Source organism: Mastigoproctus giganteus, chromosome 3 (genome assembly GCF_048544385.1).
Source record: "Mastigoproctus giganteus isolate SK-2022 chromosome 3, ASM4854438v1, whole genome shotgun sequence".
In the NCBI taxonomy this organism is placed as follows: domain Eukaryota; kingdom Metazoa; phylum Arthropoda; class Arachnida; order Uropygi; family Thelyphonidae; genus Mastigoproctus; species Mastigoproctus giganteus.
In genome coordinates this window covers 101,883,467-101,911,093 of record NC_143577.1, presented here as the reverse complement: position 1 = coordinate 101,911,093, position 27,627 = coordinate 101,883,467, and the positions used below count along the sequence as shown (strand labels likewise).

At 37.3% G+C, this 27,627-nt stretch overlaps 1 protein-coding gene across 3 annotated transcripts in view; it reads right to left on the bottom strand.

Annotated features, from left to right (window-relative positions):
* The window catches only part of LOC150088191 (glutamate dehydrogenase, mitochondrial-like), a 246,195-nt gene that overhangs the window by 142,338 nt on the left and 76,230 nt on the right, over positions 1-27,627 (bottom strand). For 2 of the 3 annotated variants that reach the window (XM_090369374.1, XM_090369371.1), the window contains exon 5: positions 14,368-14,466. The exons of the other annotated variant lie outside the window; for it this stretch is intronic. In XM_090369374.1, the coding sequence (XP_090225500.1) occupies positions 14,368-14,466 (99 nt within the window). The remainder of the gene's footprint in view (positions 1-14,367; positions 14,467-27,627) is intronic. 3 annotated transcript variants of the gene reach the window in all.

Here is a 27,627-nt window from a genome sequence, read left to right as displayed (position 1 = left end):
ATTACATTTTAATCAGACTTAAGATCAAATATTATGCATTTCCTCATTGCATTATAAGACCTGCTGGAAATAGATAATGTAGCATTTTTTACTAAATTTTATTTGATCAACATGAGCTTTATTAACAGCATCATCATCTTGAAGGTTAGCTACTTTATTCTTTTATTCCTTGCATTAAAAACATCTGATATAGGTATAAACGAAACAAGTATATTCAACACAGGACTTATTTGCTGCATCACTGGGATCCTCAAAAGGATATGCATTTATAATTTTTTTTTTATTTGTCATAGATATCATTTTTAAAAGTTAACACATTCTGCATTTTTAAGTTCAGGGTCTTATCTAAAGTTTCTTTATCAGTTTTCTTGTTGTCTAAAGCTTTTATGTTGTTCTCAAGGTTATTACTTTTATTTTGTTGTTCATCACCTAATGTCTGTACTTTTTTTGCTATTTGATTCAATATAAGTTTCAAGATTTGATTGCACATTATCAATTTCTTTTGTAAGAGGTTATTTATTTTTATGTTATCATTTAAAATTTTTAAGGTCTCACTGTCTTCTCTGATATAATCAGTACTCAACTTTATACTATGTGTTTTTATTTGTAGTTGATTTGTAGCTCTTTAGTTCACTATTTAATTTTTGATTATCATCTTTAAGATTAACTAAATCATTCTGAAAAGTGAGTTTTTCATTCTGCATTCTTTCTGTAATATAAGTAAAATTCTCATCTACACATTTTTTAGTGATTGAATCCACATCATGCTCAGGTTTTTTTTAATCCTTCAATTTCTTATTATCGATATTAAAATTTAAATTTCCATTTTCATCTAACTTAAAACCTATATCAGGAGGTCCTCTTTCACCTTTACTAGTTTTTGATCTAGATATAGTACCTAACTTACTTAAAATGCTCATTTATTGTTATCTAAATTTATTCGATATTTCAATTTCTTCTCACCAAGTAACCTTATCAATGAAAAAGAAATGTTTTGTTGTTTGTTTGTTTTGTGGTTTTTAGGAGCATTAGCAACTAAGGCCATATTGCTCCGGATATATGCAGTGGTCATTCTCTGACCTATCCGCATCCTCCGTATTTGGTGGTCACGGGCTCGAACCTTAGTCTAATCAAGAAGCGTGTACTATGCAGTGCTGCTCTTGCTCACCTGGCTACGGAGGCACCTGAAAAAGAAATTATGCCATTTTTTAATGGCTTCAGTAAATAACTTTATGAACTCTTTACTGCTCAGTTCAAAAACATGTTCATTCCTAATCTTATTTAATTTTCTTCTATTAGGAAAAGCAAAAAAAATGCAAAGTAATTACACCGAAGATGAATAACTTTAGGTACTGCATAATAGCTCTGCATTAAATAAATAATAGCATTTTTCTTTCTACCTGTAATGAATAAGTTGATTCCTTTTAGTAACAAATTTGTTAAAAACTATAAAATTTTGATTAGCTGAATCAAGTGAATCAATCTCAATCATATTAGCAATATCTGATTCAAAAATAGCAAAGATAGGGTCTTCGACTTTATAATTTTTCCTGATGATATCATATAGCTCTTCAAAGATCTCTTTTAAATATTTATATTTTGATTCACATAAATATATAGCTTATTATAACATACATAATCAAATATGAAATTCCTTAGTAAATTAGTCTTTCCAGATGGAAAGACATTTTCCAGGACAACAAATTATTATTATTATTTTTTTAATGAAAACCCCAAACATAGGTTTTCATTAAAACATTCAAACATGGGTAATCCCCAGTCAGGGAATTACCCTGACTTCTAATCTCTCTTGGCACAAGCACATTACAAATATTGCTTCCTCTGCATCTAAAAAACTTGGTTTTCTCTTTCGCTCTCAGCGTTACTTTTCTTCCAAACAGCTGCTCACTCTGTATAAATCGCAAATCCGCCCTGCCATGGAATATTGTTCCCAATCTGGGGTGGTGCCCCCAAGGGCACCACCCCAATCTGGTTCTGAATGGAATTCTTGATTCTGAATGGAATCAAGAACCCTTAGGCTTCTTGATTCCATTCAGAAGAGGGCAGTTAGGTTAATTAATGATTCATCTCTAATCTCCACTCGCTTTCTCATAAACGTACTGTTTCTGCTGCATGCCTCTTCTACAGATACTTCCATGGGCACTGTTCTTCTGAATTGACTTCTATAATTCCCGCTCTCTCTTTTAAAACAGTCTGAACACGTGCCGCCACCAGCCAACATCCATTTACCGTCCAACTTCAAACCCACAGAACCAACTTTTCATCTTCTTCATTTATTCATTCAACTACCGTTTTCTGGAACAACCTTCCTTCATACGTATTTCCTGAAAATTACAATCTACAGAAGTTCAAGTCCAATGTCAACAAATATCTTATTTCGTCTTCTCAACCTCCAACCCAAGCACGGTACTAAGTACTATAGGTTCTAATACCTCTCGTGTTTGGGGTTCACATAAAAAAAAAAAAAAAATGATACAAAGGTTGGCAGTGATGTTAATGACAGTAATGGCAGTGTGCTACTGCAACAGAATCTAGAAAAGTTGGGCAGATGGGCTGAGAAGTGGCAACTGAAGTTTAACATTGACAAATGCAAAGTATTGCATATGGGTAGAAGTGACCCCAGAGAAACATACCAACTTTGTGGTACTACACTTAGGTTGATAGAAAATGAAAAATACCTAGGAGTAATTGTGCAGTCAGATATGAAATTTTCTGAATAGTGCAAACCAGAGCAGGTCATGGGGTATTGTCAATGATATACAGGAATTTTACTAGTGGAGAAAAGAAGGTGATTACCCCTTTGTATAAGGCAATGGTCAGGCCACACCTTGAGTATTGCATACAGGTTTGGAGGCCTCATTTTAGGAAGGATGTAGAGTTGCTTGAGCGAGAACAGAGAATGGCAACAAGACTGGTGAGGGGAACGAAGGGGTGGTCTTACCAAGAAAGGCTTAAGTTTTGCAAATTGCAGTGTCTGGAGACTAGGCACCTGCGCAGTGATCTATTGAGGTGTATAAGGGCTTGAATGGGTTGAGTAAGCTCAATTCTGATGGGATTCTATCCTCTTGCTCAGGTTATGAACCTGAGGGGGGTGTAAATTCAAATTCAAAACAGTTATAGAAAAAATGTGTGGAAATTTGCCTTTAGCCAGCAGTTAGTTGATCACTGGAACAAACTTCCGACTGTTGTGAAAGTTGATAGCTACTCTGCTTGAAACCACACTGATTGTTTGTGTGACATCCTGCTTACATATAATAAACTGATATTCTATTATAGATTAATCTTTCATATATTTTTCCCCATTAATGGGAGTAAAACTATGGGTCTATAGGATTTAGGATCAGTGGGAAGTTTTCCAGGGTTCTTTAATATGAGCCTGAGGACAACTGTTTTCCTATTTTGGAGAAATTTCTCTGTCAAGCAGTGGTTGTACAGATTTATAAGTTTGTCTGGTGCTATTTCAGCCAATTTTTTAATGATTTCAACTTCTAGAAGATCAAATCGCAGGCATTTATTGTTTTTAGTTTTTGTCAAGGCTACCTGTAATTCTTGTTTTATTGCAGGGGTTCCCAAACTATGCACCGCAATGAACTCACAGGGAAGGCACGGAATATTTTAAATTTTTAAGGGAAACACGGTGATACTCGACATCTATCAGACAACCGCGATCTACTAGCTCACAGTTTCAACATTATCAACATTGTCTTTACCGGTAAGTTGTCATATCGGTCTCCAGCTTTGTTATTTCGTAGTATGCTTGCATGATGTACATATTCATTTCAATGCTCCACTTCATGCATTGGCGTTTTCTTCCATCCTGAGTGGTCACTAGCGCAGTTGCGCAGGAAGCACTTCCAGTTGGTGGGCTGAATGGTCTTGCCCTTCTCTTGTGGTAGCCATACGGGGAACAGCGCCACACGTTCCACTGTCTTCCTCGGGAGACCATCTCTGATTTTTCGAACCAACCCCTCTGCCTAAGGCCTGAACATCAGTGACTTTATCTTGCGCCACACTCGATGCAGTATGATTAATATTTCTCAGTGACATCATCCATCTATGGAGGGGGACCTGTTTAGCTTCGGCTTATGTCCAGTGGTAGTTCTCAGGAGTGATGCCAGATGGCACCACAATCTGCCTTAGCTGCCACTCCGACCTTGAACAACTTTCATGATGTTTATTTATTTATTATTATTCTAATTTATAAATATTATTATACCGGTCTCCCAGTGTGATGGAGCTGCGTTCGCTTCCGCCAAGGCGGTACTCGAACCCAGGTCCAGGACTATCAGGACGCTGGTAGTCCAGTGTCGTAACCACTGGGCCACTGTGCGTACATTATTATTATTATTGTTGCTCTTATATTATTTCTCCGTGATTGGGGGATTCCACTCCGTGAAGGGTATTGCTACCAAGTACACAGGGTGGTTGTAATGTCTAGTGTTACTGTTGGTCATTGGTCAAGGAAATCTCTGACTATCCTACAGGTGTTCAGGATCGCGACTTTCTGGAGTTCCTTGTAGGTGTTCTCTGGGAAACCTATTGCTCGTAGGCTGCTATGTAGAGTCTTTGGCACCATACCGGTGGTTGACACGATGATTGGGACGGTTGATACTTCTTGGAATACTTCTTGGATAAGCCATATCTCTTTGACTTAATGTCTCAGGTTCGTGTACTTCCTAATTTTTTCCTTGTGGGTTTTCTGGACATTGCTAGTGTTGGGCACTGCTATATCAATCAGGTAGGTAGCCTTTTCCATCTTGTCTACAAGGGTTATGTCCGGTCTATTGTGCGGGATAGTCTTATTTGTTATTATAGCGTGGTCCCAGTACAGCTTGTGCGTTCGGGTTTCTAGTACTGCCTGGGGTTCGTACTTGTAGTATGGTACGCTTTCTTTGGTCAACTGGTATTTCCTCGCTAGCTTCTGATGTATTATCCTGGCTACCTGGTTGTGTCTATGAGTGTACTCAGTCTTTGTGATCACCTTGCAACTCGCGGTGATGTGTTGGATTGCTTCTGAGGCCAGGTGGCATCGTTAACATGTCTCATCTGACGTTCCAGGCTCCTTTGCGATGTATTTTCTATAGTTTCTGGTGTTGATTACCTGGTCTTGGATGGCCAGCATGAATCCTTCAGTCTAGGGGAAGAGCGTCCCGCTTGTGAGCCATGCATTGGATTTGCATGGCTCACATTGCTGACATATGTGGTGGTCATTCCCTGACCTTTCCGTATTTGGTGGTGACAGGCTCGAACCTCAGTCTAATCAAGAAGCGTGTGCTACGCACTGCTGCTCCTTCCCACCTGGCTACGGAGGCGCCGCCATGCATTGGAAGTAATGTTATTGATACAATCTTGATGGAGGTCATTGTAGTGTCTGCCATGGAGTGTCTTCTTTGCCCATCTTTCTAACTTCATGTCGTGCCATCTGGGTGGGTGGGGTTCCTCGCTTCGGTTGAGTGGGGTATACAACTTATCTATCTTCTTTATGGCCTGGTGGAGTGGTGCTGTGTTGTTCTTGAAGTAATCCTTCAGGTTAAATATTGCTGTTTTCTGTAGGTCTATCAGGTCCCTTCCACCCTCTTTCCGAGCTATTGTTAGTCTCTCCACTGCTGACTTTGGGTGGTGTTGGCGACTCTTGGCCATTACTGTCCTTGTCTTTCGCATGATATCTTCTAGCTCGGTGTTAGTCCAATCTATGACCCCAAAGGTGTATGTTAGTACTGGAGCTGCATAAGTGTTTATGGCTTTAACTGTGTTCCCCCCATTCAATTTTGCTTTCAGCAGGCTTCTGAGTCTCTGATGATATTTTTCGGTCAGGCACTTCTTGATTTCCTTGTGCTCTAACTGCTGAGCCTGCATCATCCCTAGGTATTTGTAGGTCTCTCCTTCTGTCATAGCTTCGATCTCTTTACCAGTCAGTAGCTGGTAGTTTCGGCCAACTAATTTTCCCTGGTGCAGTGTGTGGGTCTTGCATTTGTCTAGAACAAATTCCATCCTGATGTCCTTGCTGAATTCTTCGGTGATCCAGAGTAGTTGCCGGAGTTGCTTCTCAGTTGCAGTGTAGAGCTTGATGTCATCCATGTACATCAGGTGTGTGAGGGTGTACAGGTTCTTTCTTCCTCCTTTGAGGTTATATCTATACTTGCTGCTGTTAAGCATAGTGAATAGCAGGTTGAGTGCTAGACAGAACCACAGTGGGCTCAGAGCATCTCCCTGAAAGATTCCTCTTCTAATGGGGATTGGCCTGGTTGTGATGTTCTCTCCTTAATTGTGGTGCTCCATTTCTCCATTGTTGCTCCTAAGAAGTTTGTCACTATGAGATTGACCTTGTAGATCTTCAGGGTCTCTATCAGCCAGCTATGAGGTACGGAGTCAAAGGCATTGTGGTAATCAATGTAGGCTGTGTATAGGTTGGAGTGCTTCTTGTAGGCTTGCTCCATAACTGCGGCATCTATCGTTAATTGCTCCTTGCATCCTTTGCTCTTCCACTTCCATCCTTTCTGCCCTTCAGCCATTATGTTCTGACTCTCTAAGTAGTCTGATATCTTCTTGGTTATGCAGCTAGTCAGGATTTTGTACATCATTGGGAAGCAGGTGATTGGCCTGTATTTCGCCGGGTTTCTTGTATCTTCGTCTTTAGGCTTCCAATATGTGACTCCTTCAGTGAGAAACTTCGGGATTGTCTCAGGATACCTTATCATTTGAGTGAACAGCTCTGCTAGCACACACAAGCATCTAGCTTGTGTGTGCAGGTGAGCTTCTTGAACCAGTAGTTGTGGGTGTTATCAATTCCTGGGGTTTGCCAGTTGTGGGTGTTCCTGATCAATTGCTTTACTTCTCCTTCTTGAATCTCCCACTCTCTCATCTCTTGTATGTCCTTGGTTTTTTTCCGTTCTACTTCTATCCAGGTGGCTCTGTTGTTATGTCTTACTTCACTGCTCGAGATATTTTACCAGAACTCCTTGATGGTCGTCTTCTTGGATGGTCCGTTTCCTGCTTTCTCATCTTTACCCAGTTTCTTGTAGAAGGCTCTTTGGTCCTCATCAAAGATTCGGTTGTTTATTTTCCTCTGGGAGCTCTCTTTGTATCGGTATTGTCTCTTGCTGAGTGTGAGGAGGTTCTGCATTAGTGTGTCCAAGTATTCTCCTATTCTCTGATTTCTGGTTTGTTGTTTGTTTGTTATTTGGTTTTTAGGAGATTAACAACAAAGGCCATATTGCTCCAGAGATATGCGGTAGTCATTCCCTGACCTTTCCGCATCCTCTGTATTTGGTAGTCACAGGCTCGAACCCCGGTCTAATCAAGAAGCGTGTGCTATGCACTGCTGCTCCTGCCCACCCGGCTATGGAGGTGCCCTGATTTCTGGTCTCATGTTTGCTGTGGACACTGTCTCTCTTGAGGATGCTCTTCACCTTTCCAATCAATTTCATACTCCTATTACTCTGTTAGTACTGGGTCAACTGACCTATCTTGACTCTTAATTCTTCTATCTTCTGCTGAAGTCTTCTTTCCCAAGCTGGCAGTTCCTTCTGTTTTTGGTTCTTCTGCTGCTGGTCTCTCGTTTCTTTTCCATTAATCCTGGTAGCTGCTATGGCAGCACAGTATACAGCTGTGTGGACAGCCTCCAGCATTGTACCATTGTTGTCAAGGTAATGCGGCATAATTTGCCGATTGAGGTGGTCTGTTACTCTCCACAGGATTTTATTTTGCCTCTGCTTAGGTATCACGTGGGTTCTTGTAGGGTCCATTCCTTCAAATTCTGTTAGGGCCTTCTTCCACTGGTCTTCTATTCTAGATATCATGACTTCATCTCTTTCCACTTCAGCTACTCTGGGTTGTATTTCTTCTTGCTGCTCCTCCTCTTGTTCCACGATATGCTGTTTCTCCTCTGATTCCATATTGACCATATTCTTTGTGCTTTGTAGCTGATCGCTGACATCATGCTTGATTTTTTCCAAGATGGCAGGAGCTATTAGGTTCTTCGTGACAATGGCCCTTCTTTGGTCTGATAATCGCTGTTCGGTGACCTAAATATCTGGGTATCATTCCAACCACTTGGTATGTAGTCGCGACCTGTACATTGTCATATCAGTCTCTAGCCTAGTTATTTCATAGTATGCTCGCATGATATACGTATTCATATCAGTGCTCCACTTCATGCATTGGCGTTTTGTTCCTTCCTGGGTGGTCACTAGTGCAGTTCCGCAGGAAGCACTTCTAGTTGGTGGGGCTGGATGGTCTTGCCCTTCTCTTGTGGTAGCCTTAAGGGAGACAGCGCCACTTGCTCCGCTGTCTTGCTCGGGAGACAGTCTCCAACTTTTCAAACCGACCCCTCTGCCTAAGGCCTGAATGCAAGTGACTTTATCCTGCGCCACACTCGATGCAGTATGAATAATATTTCTGTAACACCATCCATCTATGGAGGTGGACTTGTTTAGCTTCAGCTTATGACCAGTGTTTTAGTTCTTGCGAGTGACACCAGATGGAGCCACTGTCTGCCTCTGCCGTCACTCCGGCCTTGGGGAAGGTAAGTTCGATGGAGTAAGAGAGAGAGAGAGAGAACAAGAGTCAGAAGTAGAAATGAATCACCAAGAAAGAGAAGAATAATGATATCCAGCTCAGGACCCTGGGTGTGCCAAGCCCTTACTCACCTGATGTGAGCCCCTGGATATATTTTGCATCATTTGTCCTAATTAATGCTAACAATAATATTAAATTTGTATGTTCACCCCCCCCCAAAAAAAGTGAATCCACTAGATGTTTTTGAGCCATTCTTCATTCTCTTCCAAAATGGCAAGCAACTCTATTACCAAATCAAGACGTGTTGGAGCCCCTTACCTGAAGACAAAATTTTCAAATTTGATTCCGTGTTTATATAAAAACTAAAATTTGATTCAGTGTTTATATAATTCAAATGAACATCAGATATGCAGTAAAAGAGCTATAGCTTGCTAGGAGAGTACTTATAACACTATGTATGCATCATGGTTGAGGCAGTGCCCAAAGTTTCCTTCAATTACACATAATATCTCTTCTGATGGTACAAAACTCTGTAGAGCCAATCTCTCCTCCCTCATTTAATGGAAGACCACAGGAGGCATTTGAATGGAGCGTGTTGGGAATGGTGGGAGGTATTTTACCACAGGAGGCATTTGAATGGAGCGTGTTGGGAATGGTGGGAGGTATTTTACCAAAATCATTAATACAAGCGTTGGAAGAAAAATGGGATGCTAGCAGGTCAGCTTTATCCTTGGCTGAAGTGACAACAGAACCAACTGGTTCTGACAGAGGTGGGAGCACAGATGAGCAAACATTGCGGCCAATAGCTTTAGCAATAGACCAGAATGCTCAACTACCATTAGGGCAAGAAGCAAGTTTTCTACTCTTAGCCTGTTCAAAATCTAGTTTGAATTGATTAATTGATTAATAACCATTTTACAATTGTTGCGAGCTTTGGTGTAGGCAGAAAATGAAAGTGAAGATTTGGAAACAAGCCAATTACAATATGTAACGTTCTTCTCTTGAACAGCCTTAGCACATTTATTGGAAAACCAAGATTTAGATAAAGGATGAGATTTTAAAGTGGAGTGTGGAATAAAGGATTCCATTCCTACAAGAATAATTTCACTGACACGATCTGAGCAAACGTTGACATCAGAAGTTTTTAAACAGCAATCCGACCAAGGAAAAGAAGAAAAGAAATCTTGCAGGTCATCCCATTTTGCATTCTTGTAATGCCAAACAACACTAGATTGGGAATAGCCATGAAATAAAGGCTCCAATGGAGAAGAGACAATCACCAAGTTGTGATCTGAGGTGCCAAAAGGACCACTCACTTCGACTGTGTACTTAGAAGGGTTGTTTGTGAGAAAAAGATCAAGCATGTTGGCTGCATGGTTAGGACTGTCCAGTATTCTTGTAGGTAAATGAACAATCTGTGCAAGGTCATTAGTAATTGCAAAAGCCTCAGCATCTAGACCAGCTGGGCGGTGTTACTAGAAAACGGAAGCCAGCTGAAGTTGTGAACATTAAAATCACCAAGAAAAATTACCTCACTGGTAGGAAAGTTGGATTGGAGAAAGTCAAAGAGTTCCAAAGAGAGGAAGTCAAAGAGTTCCAAGTGATTAGTGGAATTGGGAGAACCGTAGAGACAACAGATACATTTGACAAAATGAGGCAGAGAGATTTTAAGACAGAGAAGATCGAAAAGAAGAGATTCCAAATTTCCAAGTCTCTGACAGGGAATATCGGAACAGACATATGTACAAGTACCACTTGTGAGGTGAAAGGAATCATACAGCGAATAATTTGGGCAATGAGATGAGCAGTGGTTGAATCAACTGATAACTGAGGATCTGTCAGAAAAAGTACATGGGATTTGGCAGACTGCAAGTAGAAATGGACATCACTGAGATTAGAATTGAGACCACGTATATTTGTGAAATGAATTAGGATTCGCAGATAAGCTTACTCTATTAGTTATTTTCGCAGATAAGCTTACTCTATTAGTTATTTTCGCAGATAAGCTTACTCTATTAGTTTGATAATTCATGGTGTATTAAATAGAAAGAAAAAGTGGGGGGGGGGAGGCATGCTGTATGAAGTACTGAAATTTTTGGATAGGGTGTACACATAGTAAGAATATACCCAGATCCTTGACATAATGTGGCCTCGACAATGCCACCGCATACACAATACTTGGACTCACTCCAGTCACTTTTAAAGACATTTTGCAATGGTTTCAGACATGATCAATATATGGTAACTGTATCCAGTGGTTAATGTTCATAATTACAGTGTTTTTTCAGTTCTTAGCTAATTTAAAACCTGTGTTTATTATCCACAGGGGATATTTACTCTTAAAAATTGTAGTAAACAATTCTTTTTTCTTTTCTTTTTTTTTTTTTTTTTTCAAATTATGTTACAACAAGGAATATAACAAAAATAACAAAAAATTGCTCTAATATTAAAGTTTTTGCGTGTTACTGGGCCATAATTTTGGAAATTAAATAATTGCCTTTATTTGCTGGTTTGTAATAAATCTATTTTGATTTTCCTGAATTTTACATGCATGCAGAATCAGAATAAAGTTCATGGAGAACCATATAAAATCAAACCAAGTTCACACAATATCATAAAAACCAAGTTCATTAAGAATCATACAAATCAAGGTAATAGAGGATCATACAAATCAAGCTAACAGAGGATCACACAAATCAAGTTGATAGAGGATCAAATTCATATAGAATCTTATTAATCATGTTAGGTATTCCAAAAAACACTACATCATCAACAAAGTTTTCAGTAACAGAAATATATACCAAATTTGCTTTATATTATGAATTTTCATTCCTTAAACTCATCTAAATATCCAGATATAACTATTCAAATATCCAAATAGGCTCTTCCCATAAGCACTTAAAACTTGCTGAAATACATCTTTGTGAATAAATTGATCTTCAGTTTTTTTTTTTTTTTTATGAAAACCCCAAACACGAAAGGTATCAAAACCTATAGTACTTAGTACCGTGCATGGGTTGAAGGAGAAGTATGGGGGAAGGGGGATGCCGGAAACTTTGCTCTAGAGACTAAACATGGGTTTCACCACTTCAAGCCTCCAATAAGCAAAGTGGTGGTATTTCACCGGTTGATGAAAGTCATCTACCACCTCTGTCCAATAAAACTAATGATGTCACTGGAAATTGACTGGTTCTTAAATTTAGGCCATTAAACAGTAGTGGACTGTTAAGACATATACACATATAAAATCATTTACTGCCATCAGTAAATGATTTTACTGATGGCATTCAAATGATTTTACTGATGGCATTCAAATGATTTTACTGATGGCATTCAAATGATTTTACTGATGGCATTCTTATCTTATATATAAGATAAGATATATATATATATATATATATATATATTATGTGAGGTAAAAGTTAGGTAAAAGTAATAAAAATAAATAAATATGGCTATGTAGCTATCATTAGAGGCAGCAAATGCACATCCTCCACATGATGCCTAATTATATCTGATAATTAAAATAAATATGATATTTAAATAAAATCATCAGCCAGTAGTACGGCAATAATACAGAGCGAAATGAAACGCAAAATAATATAAATAAACAAACAGGGAAGGGAAAGTAGAGATAATAGGACAAAAGGGTAGTCGATAATCCCCTATATAATTTAGTCAATTAAGTCCTTAAACCCAATTAATAAACAATGATATAAATTTAAATAATGCCAATTATAAATAATTTAGCGGTACCGCCCTTGAAGGTACCAGTTCCAAAAGACGTGAAATATCACCAAAAAAGGGTTAAAGAAACTACCAAAAAACTAAAATATCAAAATAATAGACTGACCATCATGCCCCATATCGACAGAGGACCACGAGGCCAATAATGGTCATGGAATCGCTGCATTTCAATCGTCATACAAATCATCGCAAAGGCAGAAATATCGAAGAACCAAACCACCCCTCCATTCTCCGATAGATCAACCAATGCAGAGGATTTGCATGGCGGTGGTCCTATCGGAGAATGGAGGGGTGGTTTGGTTCTTCGATATTTCTGCCTTTGCGATGATTTGTATGACGATTGAAATGCAGCGATTCCATGACCATTATTGGCCTCGTGGTCCTCTGTCGATATGGGGCATGATGGTCAGTCTATTATTTTGATATTTTAGTTTTTTGGTAGTTTCTTTAACCCTTTTTTGGTGATATTTCACGTCTTTTGGAACTGGTACCTTCAAGGGCGGTACCGCTAAATTATTTATAATTGGCATTATTTAAATTTATATCATTGTTTATTAATTGGGTTTAAGGACTTAATTGACTAAATTATATAGGGGATTATCGACTACCCTTTTGTCCTATTATCTCTACTTTCCCTTCCCTGTTTGTTTATTTATATTATTTTGCGTTTCATTTCGCTCTGTATTATTGCCGTACTACTGGCTGATGATTTTATTTAAATATCATATTTATTTTAATTATCAGATATAATTAGGCATCATGTGGAGGATGTGCATTTGCTGCCTCTAATGATAGCTACATAGCCATATTTATTTATTTTTATTACTTTTACCTAACTTTTACCTCACATAATATAAATTAGTGGTAGTAGTGGGTTGATATGCTAAATAAGCAGCACCTGTGCCGCCATCTATTCTTTTCCTTTCTATTATATAAGCTGGTTAAGCTTGCATTATGTCAGTGGTGTGGCTCTGATCAAGAGGACCACCGCCATGCAAATCCTCTGCATTGGTTGATCTATCGGAGAATGGAGGGGTGGTTTGGTTCTTCGATATTTCTGCCTTTGCGATGATTTGTATGACGATTGAAATGCAGCGATTCCATGACCATTATTGGCCTCGTGGTCCTCTGTCGATATGGGGCATGATGGTCAGTCTATTATTTTGATATTTTAGTTTTTTGGTAGTTTCTTTAACCCTTTTTTGGTGATATTTCACGTCTTTTGGAACTGGTACCTTCAAGGGCGGTACCGCTAAATTATTTATAATTGGCATTATTTAAATTTATATCATTGTTTATTAATTGGGTTTAAGGACTTAATTGACTAAATTATATAGGGGATTATCGACTACCCTTTTGTCCTATTATCTCTACTTTCCCTTCCCTGTTTGTTTATTTATATTATTTTGCGTTTCATTTCGCTCTGTATTATTGCCGTACTACTGGCTGATGATTTTATTTAAATATCATATTTATTTTAATTATCAGATATATATATATATATATATATATATATATATATATATATATATATATATATATATAAGATATCCAAAGGATAAAAAGATTCCTTTAAAAAATTGCACAAAATATAGATCATAACAAAAGATGACACAATTACAACTGACCTACAATGGATATTTTTCAAAGTGTATTTATGTTGTAGCTACCAAAAGCTAGCTTTGTTTATCTAAAAATAAATTAACAAGTCAGAAAATGCAGAACTGTGTGGTTTAAGTTTAAGTGGTGGGGCAATAATAGGACAACTGTACTGAGCTTTGTATTAAACCATACAAAATGAAGTTATTTATTTCTCACAGGGTAAAAACAGACTTTGTAAATACATGTTACCCGCATTTTGTAACAAACCAATATGTAATATTTGTTTATCATAAAATCTTTCACAGAAGAAAAATACGTATTTCATACAAATGAAAATTTTGTATGAAGTATATATTTTTGAGAATAAATGAGAAATATGTACTTCATACAAATGAGAATTTATAAACTGTGGTTGTATTAATGAGATTCAACTGTTTAAGACCATTTACTTATTTCAGCCTTTTTTAGAAAAGTTCTTACCTGAATAATAAATGTTTTCCCACCCCATCCGGGAGTAGTACCAATCATACTCATATAGCTAGCTTCATTAATAAAGTTGTCTATTCCATGAAATACTCCCTAAAAAATAAAATCCCATGTTCTATTTAGTAAATGAATAAGAGACCCACAAAAATATGCAGGGCATTATTGGCAATGACAGTGCTACATCAAATCAAAGAATATAACTAATAATATGCTAGTGTACATCTGATAGTAAAAAGAGCCATGAATTAGGGTTGAATTTGAAAATGTCTGCAATTCTGCCCAGACACGATAGGAGGGAGTATATGATGACAGCCCTGTCGATCAATTTGGCCCTGGAAAGATTGTGCAAGGCTCAAGGGGTAGAATTTTTTTCAGCCTGATCTGTACTTGTTAACAGAAGAGACTGCTTCTACAGGGATGGGATACACTTAAATAGAAAGGGTGCAAGAATTTTGCTGATGCTATCGAGGCAGTGTTAGGTGGGTCGGAAAACTGCTAGATTGGGGGGATACAATGACTAATAGATTAACAGCCACTGGCAGAGGTGAAAGTGATTCTTGCACTGCTTCTATTGGAATGAGCAGCAGCCTGGAAAATAAGTTGCAGGATATTTCAGAGACTGCTGGGAATCATTGGGGTATAAGTAAACACATGGGTTGTGTTAGGGTATCTAAGAAAAAGAACAGGTACATGTATACTTGCGTGTACACCAATGCTAGGAGTTTAGTAAATAAATTTGATGAATTTGAGGTATTGCTGAAAACATCAAAGGCAGATATTGTTGGGATTTCAGAGACGTGGTGTCACACAGATATAAGAAATGCAGAACTGGAATTTGGGGAGTACAATGTCTACAGAAAGGATAGACAGGATAGGAAGGGAGGAGGGGTTATGCTATTAGTTAAGAAATACATAAAATCCAAGGAAGTGAGGCCAGTTGACATTGCTGGACAGTGCAGTGTCGATTCAGTTTGGTGTGACATAAGCATTGGGAGATCAAAATTGAGAGTAGGAGTGTGCTATAGGCCTAATGACTCTGATGAGTATAATAAGAAACTGTACAGGGAAATAGAGTGGGTCAGTAAATCAGAGAGTCTTATAATGGGGGATTTTAATTTCCCAGATATTGACTGGAATTTGGGGGCTGGTCACTCACACACTAGCAAGGCTTTTGTGGATTTATTGGATGATTGTTTTCTACATCAGCACGTTCGGGAGGCAACTAGAGGGAGTAATACTCTTGATTTCATTATCAGTAGTGATTCTTCATGCATTAAGAATCTGCAGATAAATGAACCACTAGGTGGCAGTGATCACAGTGTGCTGAAGTGGGATTTACTCAAAGAGGTAACTACCATTAGGGGTAAAGGGAAGGGTTATTGCTTTCGTAAAGGCGACTACGATGGACTGAGACAGTATTTAAATTCTATACAGTGGGACCAACTGATGATGTTACCAACAGCAAATTCAAAATGGGAAGCATTCAAAGAACTTATCTTGGAAGCTACTAGGCTTTACATACCAACTAAGAAATATTGTTCAAGGTTTAGGCACTAAATGGATGTCAGATGAACTAATGAGACATATGGCAGAGAAGTAAATGCATGGGATACATACAAATTAACACGTGACACAGAAGCCTATGATAGATACAAATTGATCTGTAACCAAGTTACAAAGGAGGTTAGGCAGGCAAAGGCAGATTACAAGAAATCTTTGGCTAGGGATGCAGAGAAAAACAGCAAAGAGTTCTTTACTTATGTAAACTCTAGAAGGAAGGGGATGAATCAGATTGGTCAACTTGATATTGATGGGTCAACTGTTGATGATCCTGCTCAGGTAGCTAACAAACTAAATGAATATTTTGCATCGACATTCACACACGAGGAGTTATTCGGCGAGGAGAATGCCAGAGGTGTATTCAACTCTGGCAGTAAGCTAAAGAATCTTGTAATAACTGAGAGTAAAGTGGAGGAGAAATTGTTGAAGATAAACACAAGAAAGGCACCTGGGGTGGATGGGATCTATCCAGTTATATTAAAGGAGACAGCAAAGGAAGTAAGCAAACCCTTAGCCATAATTATGAGAGCTTCCTTGGACTCAGGGGAGGTACCCCCATGGACTGGAGTTGTGCAAATGTGACCCCAATTCACAAAGGAGGATCAAAGGCTGACATAAGTAATTATAGACCTGTGAGTTTAACTTCTGTTCCAGGAACATTAATGGAGGCACTGGTTAAAGAAGCACTGCAGGATCATCTAGACAAGACTTCAGTTATAGCTCGGACACAGCATGGTTTTGTTAAGGGGAAGTCTTGCCTGACCAATTTGATTGGATACTATGATGCAGTCAAAAAACCACTGGTTCGGGGAATAACTTTGATATTATATACTTGGAAGTAATGCAAGGCTTTTGATACTGTTGCACATGGAAGACTGCTACACAAATTGGAGCATTGTGACATTTGAGGCAAATTGCTGCTATGGATAAAGGGGTGGTTGAGGGGGAGAAGACAGAGAGTGGTAATCAATGGACACTGCTCATCGTGGACTAATGTTATTAGTGGAGTCCCTCAGGGCTCAGTGTTGGGTCCATTATTGTTTTCTGTATTTATAAATGATATTGATGATGGTATATCAAGCTTAATGTCCAAGTTTGCAGACGATACAAAGGTTGGCAGGGTTGTCAAGGACACTACTGACACTATGCTGCTGCAACAGGATCTGGAAAGGTTGAGCAGATGGGCTGAGAGGTGGCAAATGAAGTTTAACATTGACAAATGTAAAGTACTACACATGGGAAACAGCAACCCCAGAGCAACCTATCAACTCTGTGGTACTACACTGACAGTGGTAGAGAATGAAAGGGACTTGGGGGTGGTTGTGCAGGCAGATAAGAAGTTCTCTGAGCAGTGCAGATGGGCTGCAACAGTAGCTCATGGTGTATTGTCAATGATATATAGGAATTTTTCTAGCAAGGATAAGGAGGTGATTATTTCCTTGTATAAGGCAATGGTCAGGCCACACCTAGAGTACTGTATACAGGTCTGGAGGCCTCATTTCAAGAAGGATGTAGAGCTGCTGGAACGAGTACAGAGAAGGGCAACAAGATTAGTGAATGGAACAAAGGGGTGCTCTTACGAAGAAAGGGTGAAGTTTTGCAAATTACAGTGTCTGGAGACTAGGCACCAGCGAGGTGATCTGATAGAGGTGTATAAAGCCTTGAATGGTTTGAGCATGCTCAATGCTGATGGTATTCTTCCTCTTGCTCAGAATAATCACCTGAGAGGGCATAAATTGAAATTGAGGAAAGACAGATGTAGGATAGACGTGCGGAAATTTGCCTTTAGCCAGCAGGTGGTTGGTTGGTGGAATAGACTTCCATCCCTTGTCGTGGAAGTTGATAGCCTAAATAAGTTTAAGGCTCAGCTGGACAGGTATTTCGAACGAACAGAGAGGTGAAGTGGAAGTGATTATTTTTTATTTATTTATTTTTATTTTTTTATTTTTTGGCTGATGCTGCATAAGCTTGCTTTCTTGCATCAAATGATGCAAGAAACAGCAACTGATGGCATTCTGTGATCACAGAATCCCATCAAGGTTAGTTATATAGGTCACAAATGTCAGAGAAGTTGGTCACAGAAATGACTACTCTGCATATGTGTTGTAGAAATATACTAAATGTGTAATTATGGTATCATTTACAGTCGAATCTTGTTAATGCAAAGTTCAAGGGACCTAAATTTTCACATTTTGTAATAATGAGGTCCCAAAAGTGTAGAAATTTTACCTTTTTTTTTTTTTTTGACACATACTATATATCTAAGGATAATAATAAATAATATCAAAACTAAATCTAAAAAATGAATTTAAATTAATAAAATAAAATAATAAAAACAAAAGTCTTGTCTAACACAATACAGCAATAGAAATACCACACTTTTTAAAAATTCTATTTCATTTGTAAGATAAACTAAGAGAGAAGCTTGGCACACCCAGGAGCCTGAGCTGGATATTGTTCTTCTCTTTCTTAGTGATTCCCTTCTACTTCTGATTCTCTCTCTCTCTCTCTCTCTCTCTCTCTCTCTCTCTCTCTCTCTCTCAGGGTAATTCAGAATTGTTTTTGTTTTTTTTGGCTGGTGCAGCATAAGCCTCAGGCTTCCTTGCACCATATGCTAATAATAATAATAATAAAAAGCAATTAAGTGAAATAAAAATATCGTGTACACAGTATATATTTTGATATATACAATATTTTAGTATCACAATAAAAAGAATTAATTTTAATATAAAAGGAGACATACAAACCATTAACTTTTTTGATAAATTAATCTAATTTAAAGAAAGAATCAATGTTCTTTGCACAGTTTTTGTCCTTTATGCATTTTTAACTACAGCACAGACAATATCAAATGCAATAGTTGTTTCTTTATCAACATTACTGAAAGCCAACAAATTCTCTATTATGCTCAATGCATTTTGGGCATCTTTTTTAGATGGCTGAGTGTGTGTGTGTGTGTGTGTGTGTGTGTGTGTGTGTGTGTGTGTGTGTGTGTGTGTGTGTGTGTGTGTGTGTGTGTGTTGGTAACAAAAACATCATGTTTTGCTTGGTGCTCAGCAGCTCTTCTGGTGTTGCATTGTTGTGGTAGAAACTTCATGTACCTGACAAACACTTCAGATTCGCAAATAAAATCCATATGCTCCTTCAAATTCTCCCATTCCTCAATATTCGCATTCATGTCCCAGGCCATGTTTTTCGATGATAATCTCTCCAAAGCCACTCTTTCTGAAGAAACTGATATTACACTTGATGCAATACTGTCCCAAGCAATAACTAGATTATAGATAGCACCCAAGGCATTCCAATTTGGCTACAAATTGTTCCTTCCCTCCTTCCAAGTTGAGGATCAAGAACCTTATCAGGAAGGCTCTATATACTCTCTTGTGGTTATAAATAATGCTTTGATCCAGTGGCTGCATAAAACTAGTGGTATTGATATATACAATATCAGTACCACTAGTTTCAAAAACAACAGCCATATAAGAGTGAAGTTGTACTGGAATCAATTATACATAAGAAATAATAATAACGTGTATATATATATATCCAGTGAAATATAACTTTAATTAAATAGTTTGGAGCTTTCAGGGGCTGAACGTGCCTCTTTGTCAACAAATTCTAACAGAATGGAAACTTTAGAGATAAAAATTATTTTAACGGACACAGAGTTGTGCATGCAGTGAGGTATGCGAGAGCACAAGGTTGGCCATACAACCATTTGATTGGTGTTCATTGTTGCTGCATGGACATGCATAGTTTTGCTTCCAGCACTTATCTACACTTAAAACAGTTGTCTCCAAGTTGGGGGTATAGTCTCATGCCTTTGGAACAGTTCATGGTTCTTGAATTACACAATATATTAAGTGACTCTAACCAGACGCGGTGGCAAAAGTGTCAAGACTGGTCAATTACTTTGTAGTTGCTTGCGCTTGGGATTGGATATCTCGTTGTGCCTAGCTTTGTCTGTGCTGGAGTGGCCCTGGAGAATAGAGTGCGGGCAGTGCTGTTGAGATGGCTAGGGGCATGGCCAATCTGTAGTTGGTGAACTGTCCGCACCACATTGGCTTAGGGTATACTGAGGTTTCTAGATGCGGGGCCATACATTTTACCAGGACATCCAAGAATGGGAGAGATCCATCACTTCTAACTCTAGAGTGAACTGGATGAACACTGATAAGGAATTGAGATACACTAGCAATGTTGCTTCAGAGCCACGTGGGATGACGGTGAAGATGTCATCGACGTATCTACACCATGTTGTAATAGGTACTGATGGGTTCAGGAATATCTGTTCTTCCATGCCGATGTTGGCCACAATGGAACTAACAGGGGCACCCATGGCAGTGCCATGTACCTGCTGGTATAAGCAATCTTCAAAGGCAAAGATGCTCTGTTCTGTTCAGTAGTTTGGGTCATTCTCTAGAATGCCTCTTGGTGCAATTTATGGCCTGTTGGATCTCTCCTATTCTTGGATGTCCTGGTAAAACATGTGGGCCTGCATCTAGAAACCTCAGTATACTGTAAGCCAATGTGGTGTGGACAGTTCACCAACTACAGATTGGCCATGCCCCTAGCCATCTCAACAGCACTTCCAACACTCTATTCTCCAGGGCTTAGAGCCACTCCAGCACAGACAAAGCTAGGCGCAATGAGATTTCCAGAGTGAGGACAGACTTGATCAATTGTGGCTATCCAACCCACATATTGGACAAGTGCTTATTACAAGTGCAAGAGCTCACAGTCCACCCGAGACTGCCATAAACTCAAGACAATGTGCTTACTGCCTACATTCCCTACTATCTGGGCATGTCACGCCAAATCTCAAAAATCCTCCAAGAATACCACATAAAATGCATGCAGCTGCCTGGTAGAAACTTATGTTCTTTAGTTTCCAACGTAAAGGCTCCGGTCACCCCTCTCTTACACAGTGGTGTAGTATTCTGCATAGCCTGAAAAAATTGTGACAACTGCTACATAGGAGAGACCTCGAGACGTCTTCAAGACCACCTTGCAGAACATGACAGATCGGTTTGCCTTGCTGAGACTGACCAGTCCACACTCGCGGAACATTCTGGTCGACCCACCATGACCTCAATCCCAAGCGCAACTACGAAGTAATTGACCAGTCTTGACACTTTCGCCACCGCCTCTGGTTAGAGTCACTTAATATATTGTGTAATTCAAGAGCCATGAACCGTTCCAAAGGCATGAGACTACACCCCATCTTGGAGACAACTGTTTTAAGTGTAGATAAGTGCTGGAGGCAAAACTATGCATGTCCATGCAGCAACAATGAACACCAATCAAATGGTTGAATGGCCAACCTCGTGCCCTCACACGCCTCACTGCACGCACAACTCTGTGTCCGTTAAAATAATTTTTATCTCTAAAGTTTCCATTCTGTTAGAATTTGTTGACAAAGAAACATTCAACCTCGAAAGCTCCAAACTATTTAATTAAAGTTATATTTTACTGGATATATACGTTATTCTTATTTCTTACTATCTTACTTTATTATTAGCTTCCGTGAAGGAAGATAAGATAAGATTATTTCTTACTAACAGCTATATTTGTCAACTTAAGTATCTCAGCAGAATGTGCTATACAATGATCTAGAGTCGTCAAAATGTTCCTTTTTTCTGAAGCCATTCTTCTGTCCACTTTTGATAACCAAGACTGAAAAATGTTGACCGTAAGCCATGCACTTGTATTGGCCTCATAATTACAGTGAAGTTAGTTAACTTCTTTAAAGCTTCTTGGCTTGGAAAACTTACCAATCGCAAGTGGGCATAGTTTTGTATTGCCATCTGAACTGCAGAATAACAGAATAGTGTCTTTGTTTACTTAATTTTCCAACATGACAAGACTCTCCTTGAACAGCAAATACTTTGTTTGGCAGCAAATTATAAAATAATCCTGTCTTCAAGATTAAAAATATCCTTTGCCTCATATTTTTAAAGAATGGACTGTACAGAACACAACCAGTCCATAGCCTTTTCTTTGTCTACTAATCCAGACTTGCCGCAAACATTTTGCGAAACCAAGTTATTCCTGCCTTTAAATCTTTGGAGCTAGCCACTGCTGCATTTGAATTTGCTAATTCCATGATCTACATAATCTGCCTTTTCTTATAATATCAGACCTGATATTGGCAAATTAGATGTGTGCATCTAATTTGCCAATATCGCATTTGTTTTGAACCAGGAGTTTGTTTCCTGTTTTTTTATCCCTGCTCCAGTATTGTGCACTTCCAGTTTTTTTCGGTTTTTCAGTATTGCAGAATAAAGTAGGTAAAGGGATGTTGTATTCCTTTGAAATGTCTGTTTTGCTATGTTCCATCCTATCAACCACTTGTATAATTTCCAGGCTTGATTCTGTCAATTTAAGTTTTGTCACCATAACACTACTAGATGAGATTTAATATAAACAAACTTTAAATTAGTTTAAAGACATAAGTTCCAAAAAAGATATTAGTACAGATAATAAAATAGCACAAAAATAGATTATACTGTAGCAAAAGACTCTTTGAACTGGCATAACAATTGCAACTGACCTTTTCCAGAGCAAAGTAGTGTATGTAAACAACTTAGAAAAACTATTTTTATTATTTTGTTAATTTAACATCTCATCTTTCACAATGATGTTTTTCAGAGTGCACTTAAGTTGTAGCTATCATAAACTGGTTTTGTTTACACAAAAGTAAATTCTAACAAGTTCAGTGCCATCCTTCGGGAAGCAGGGAACTGGGGCGAGAGGAAATAATAGGAGCAATAATTGGACAACTGTGCCAAGATTTGTATTAAATATACAAAATAACAATTTCTCACAGGGTGAAAATGAAATTTGTAATAGATATTAACTGAATTTTGTATTAAACAAATATATGTGCATAGAAAAACCTATTCTTTTGCAGAGGAATGGTATATGCTTCATATAAACGAGTACTTTGTAAACCAAGTTTGTATTAACAAGATTTTACTGTATAACATATATTCTAAAATATTTTTGAATACAGTGAATTTCTCAAAAACATTTATTATCAAATTAAATAATTGCAAGGCAGATTCAGAACTTCATCAAAAAAAGTCTGTCAGTCAAAAGGTTTTATAAAGTAATGCATTCTAGGTAATAGATATTTCTAATAACTAACTAAACTAAAATTCAAGCAATATCCATTAAGGTACTGCTAATTCTTATTTTCAAATAACTTTTTTTTCTTTAATCAATTAACAATAATTACTCATAGTTTAAATTTGGAATTAAAATATTTTTTAATAGATACTTGAGAATGCATGGCATTAAATGTTAATACTATTAGTTATAAGTTAGTATTCTTTTTTTCAAAATTCCATATGCAAAGAAGTACTTTAAATTTTAGCCAGCAGTATGGCAACTGGTCAATTGGTTTCTTACTTATTCCAAAGTGGTGTTCCATTAATCACAAAAGTTTGAAAAACTGATTTAGATTTTTAAAAATGACAAAAATTTGAGTATTTTAATGGAAACTGCAAAAGAGGGTGGTCTGTAAATACAGGAAGTTCAGAATGCCATGGTGTACCTAAGAAGTTACAGAGGCAGTTAAAGAAAAAAATTTGTTTTTTTTACTTTATTAACTTTTTAAGTTTTATTATATATATATATATATATTTTTTTTTATATATAGGTTTTATTTATCTTATAATTATTTTTAATTGGGAAAGACAGTGAAAACAAGTACCTTGTAGATATAAAAATGTTTAGCATTCACACCCCAACAATGGTAATCAAAAAAGGTGAAGTTGAAATAAAAGAGGCGTTTACTTGAGAAGTATAAAAGAAATACTTTGATGAATTGTTAAAGAAGCTGAAGGCATTGTGGGTTGCAGAAATGTTTGAAATGCATTTGTAAGATAGGATATATAGCTCTGTGAATGAAATCCAATAAAAAGACTCCACCTGATATACCTAATTGCATAAATATCTTCCCAAAGGGTAAAATGCGTAATTAATGGAAATATGAGAAATCATCCAAATGGCAATCATGACAACCAAACGTACATTTTATTGCATTTACGTGTACAAACAGAAATGATAAGTTAACACAATAGTATTATGTACTGTAAATCAGCAAAAAAGTCCTCAATATTTTGTTGTTCCTCCTTGAGCTGCAATTACAGCCTTGCAATGATCTGGCACAAAGTTAATCAACTTCTGGATATACAGTTGCCCAATTTTGTGGTACCACACCCTTGATGCTCTCCTGCAGCTGTATCTTACTTGTTGGCTTCTTCTGAGCAATTTTAGACATTATATACCAACAATTTTCAATAGGGTTCAAATCGTAACTGTTGCCAGGCCAGTCCAACACTGCAATGCCAGCATTTCTGAGGTATTACTGCATATTAAGGGAGAGAAAAAAAAGAGGGAGAACATTTGTGTAAGTATATTTTAAGCCTGTGAGACAAGAACACAATCTCATCATTAAATCTAAATAGAATAAAACTTACCAATTTTGCTGTGTGGCAAGGTGTTAAGTCCTGTTGAAAAATGCAGTTTTGGACGTCTGATGGCAGTGTAGGTTTCTGCATTCACCGTTCTGTTAATAAACTTAATTCACCCCACTTCTTTGCTTGTTATGCATCCCTAGACCATCTGACCTGCAGAGAACTTTACAGTCGGTGTTATGCAGTCAGGATGGTATGCCTCAGATTTTTGTCTTCTGACATACTGCTTCCCATCTGAGCCACGCAAGTTGAATTTCGATTCGTTAGAAAAGATGATGGTGTCCCATTGCTCTTTTTCCATGAAATAATGCATTTTAAAAACTTCTTCCTCATTTGTTGTGTCAACAAAAGCTGCTTCTTCTTGGGTCGACAGGCATGCAGACCACATTCTGAAAGCTGTCTTTGGATAGTTCGTGCACTTGTTTCAACACCAGAGTCCATCTCAAAGTCCAGTTTTAGATCAGGAGCACTAAGAATGGCGATTACAAAGGCATAGCCATTTCAAATATCGATCTTGGGAAGGTGTAGTCACTCTCTTATGGCCTGATCCAGGTCTTCTCTTCACATCACCGGTTTCACTGTTTCATTTCAGTGCCCAGGATACTGCTGACTGGTGACAGCCTATTTTATCAGCGATAGCATGCATAGAATACCCTTCTTGGGACAGAGCAACAGCTACACTTTTTTTTTTTTTTGGTGTCAATTGAACATATGGAGCCATGCTTACACCTCCACAAAACAAGATACTAATGAACGTGTATACCCTTCCAATACCGTATTTATAGAAATGGCTGATGCAATACCTTTGCTTTGCAACAAAAAAAATTACTGCAATCAAACAATATCTTATACGTTTCACTATAAATGTTACTTTTTTTTAAGGTGATGCAGTTTTTTGTCCACCACTGTATATTAAATTAGACTTCAAATTCCGAAAACTGGGAAGGGAGGGAGGGGAATAGCATTGTGGTGGTAACATCACATTATCCAGACAGCATTTTCCAAATAAGTAATTTAGGAAGATTGGAGTAAGGTATTAACTGTACCAATACATAAAAGGGGAAATAAAGGTAAATGTGGAAATTAATACCCCTTGGGAATTTTACCCCTTAGTATACTAGTTAAAATCTAAATACAGCAGATTCTGCTTATTGTGATCGCTTTGAGACCCAGCCTAAATGACAACAAACATTTGATAACAATAACTGAAGAAACAAAAATGTAGCCTTCAGTGTTGTTTACTGATGCAAAGCAGAAATGTGTATGTAAAAAAGGTAGAAGGATAGAAAGGAAATATTAAAATCAAGCAATATAAAATACTTTGTCCACTATTTCTTTGAAAAAATCATCAATAAAAACAAAACTGTCATAATGTTTCTGAAAATCCATACAAACCATTAAAAACAAATAAAGAAAATATTAAAATCAAGAATTAGAAACGGATTAATGCTCTTCTGTAAAACAACAATAGGAGTACAGATACAACTTTCTTTCATGGAGTAACTAAACACACAACATGTTGAAGTTCAAGAACAAATTTAGACGTTACATAATCACTTCCACATGTGGAAATCACGATACGGCAAAAAATAAAAATCAACAACCGAAGTGTTGATTACAATAAATGTTTTTTTTTCTATGTATTAGTACACATCCAATCTCAAATTCATAAAACAAAACATTATACAAATCATAATATTATCCATGATTACAATAAGCAGCATACACTGGATATGAAAGAAGGGGATCAGAATTATTGTTGAACTTAATCTTGAGGAAAAACAATCAGGTTTTAAGTCAAACAACAATACAAGAATAAATATTCACATTGTTACAAATTATATATATAATTTGGAATATAACAAGAAGCCATATTTTGGGTTCTTGTTATATTCCAAATAGTTGTTCTTGTTTTTCAAGATTTGTTGATCTTGAAAAACAAAGTATCCACTGCCAAATTTTACAAAGAGCACATATTTTAAGGAGAATAAAAAAATTGAATGAAAATGGCAAGTCTGCACTGATTGAAAGAAGCAAAATGATTTAAGGTTAACCTTGGAGTGGAGCAGAGCTGCACTGTAGCACCATTTCTTTTTATAATTTTGACAACTGATCTTGCAAATTGTCTGCATCTCAGTAACAAACATTCTTTTAATAAAAAGTTCGACAGCTACTGAAAAATTTTAGCAAGAGAGATGTAAAAATTGAAAGCAAGAGCTCCAAGAACCTCTGAAAAAATAAGCTACAAGTTTAGAGAATTTAACAAGAACATCATTTACACAAAAACAAAAGTTGATAAAGACAATGAAAATTCAGTGGAGATTAAATAACCAAACACTGGAAGAAGTTAGTCATTTTGTGCAACTAAGAATAATTTTTAAAGAAGATAGAAGGTTAGACAGAAATAAACAGAATAAAAAACAGACTAAATAAAATTATTTGGAGCAAAAGAAAAATTAACTAAATGACAAAATTATTTATAACACATTTATAATTAGTTTTAAGCCTATTTTAACATATGGAGCTGAGAACTTGCTAAGGGCGAAAAGAAATTATCAAAAATTAGAACTTTCAATTTTAAGAAAAATAAATGAAATTAACAATAATAATGCCACATTACAAATGATGAAATAAAAAAATAAAAAAAAATTGTCAAATATAAACCCAGGGTCCTGAGCTGGATATCAACATTCTTCTTTTTCTTGGTGATTCCTTTCTACCTCTCTCTCTCTCTCTCTCTCTCTGGGTAACTCGGGAATTTTTTTTTGGCTGGTGCAGCATAAGCCTCAGGCTTCCTTACACCATATGACTAATAATAATAACTAGCAGTAGCGCTTGCAAAAATTTCGCAAATGGTAGTAGAGTTTTTCTCTGGCTGTCCTAAAGAAATGTAGTCCATGTTTGATCGTGAGCAGGTAAGCCAGTATGTGTCGAATCCTTTCTCATTTCTTATTTCTGTAAAATAAAATTATTCTTTCTTTTAAGATAGGCACTGCTAGTAGGGAAAATTGGCCTGTTCTGTAAAATAAAACTATTTGGATTTTTTACTATTCAGAATTTTTATATTTTCCTATGTTTCTGTGCACCTAGGAAGAAATATCTTCAATTTGAGACCAGTTCGGTTAGGCCTATCATATGCAATGGCTACAGCTAGCTGTATTCGTTGTGAAACTTTTGCAATTGGTAGCAGAATGTTTCTCTAGCTGTCCTA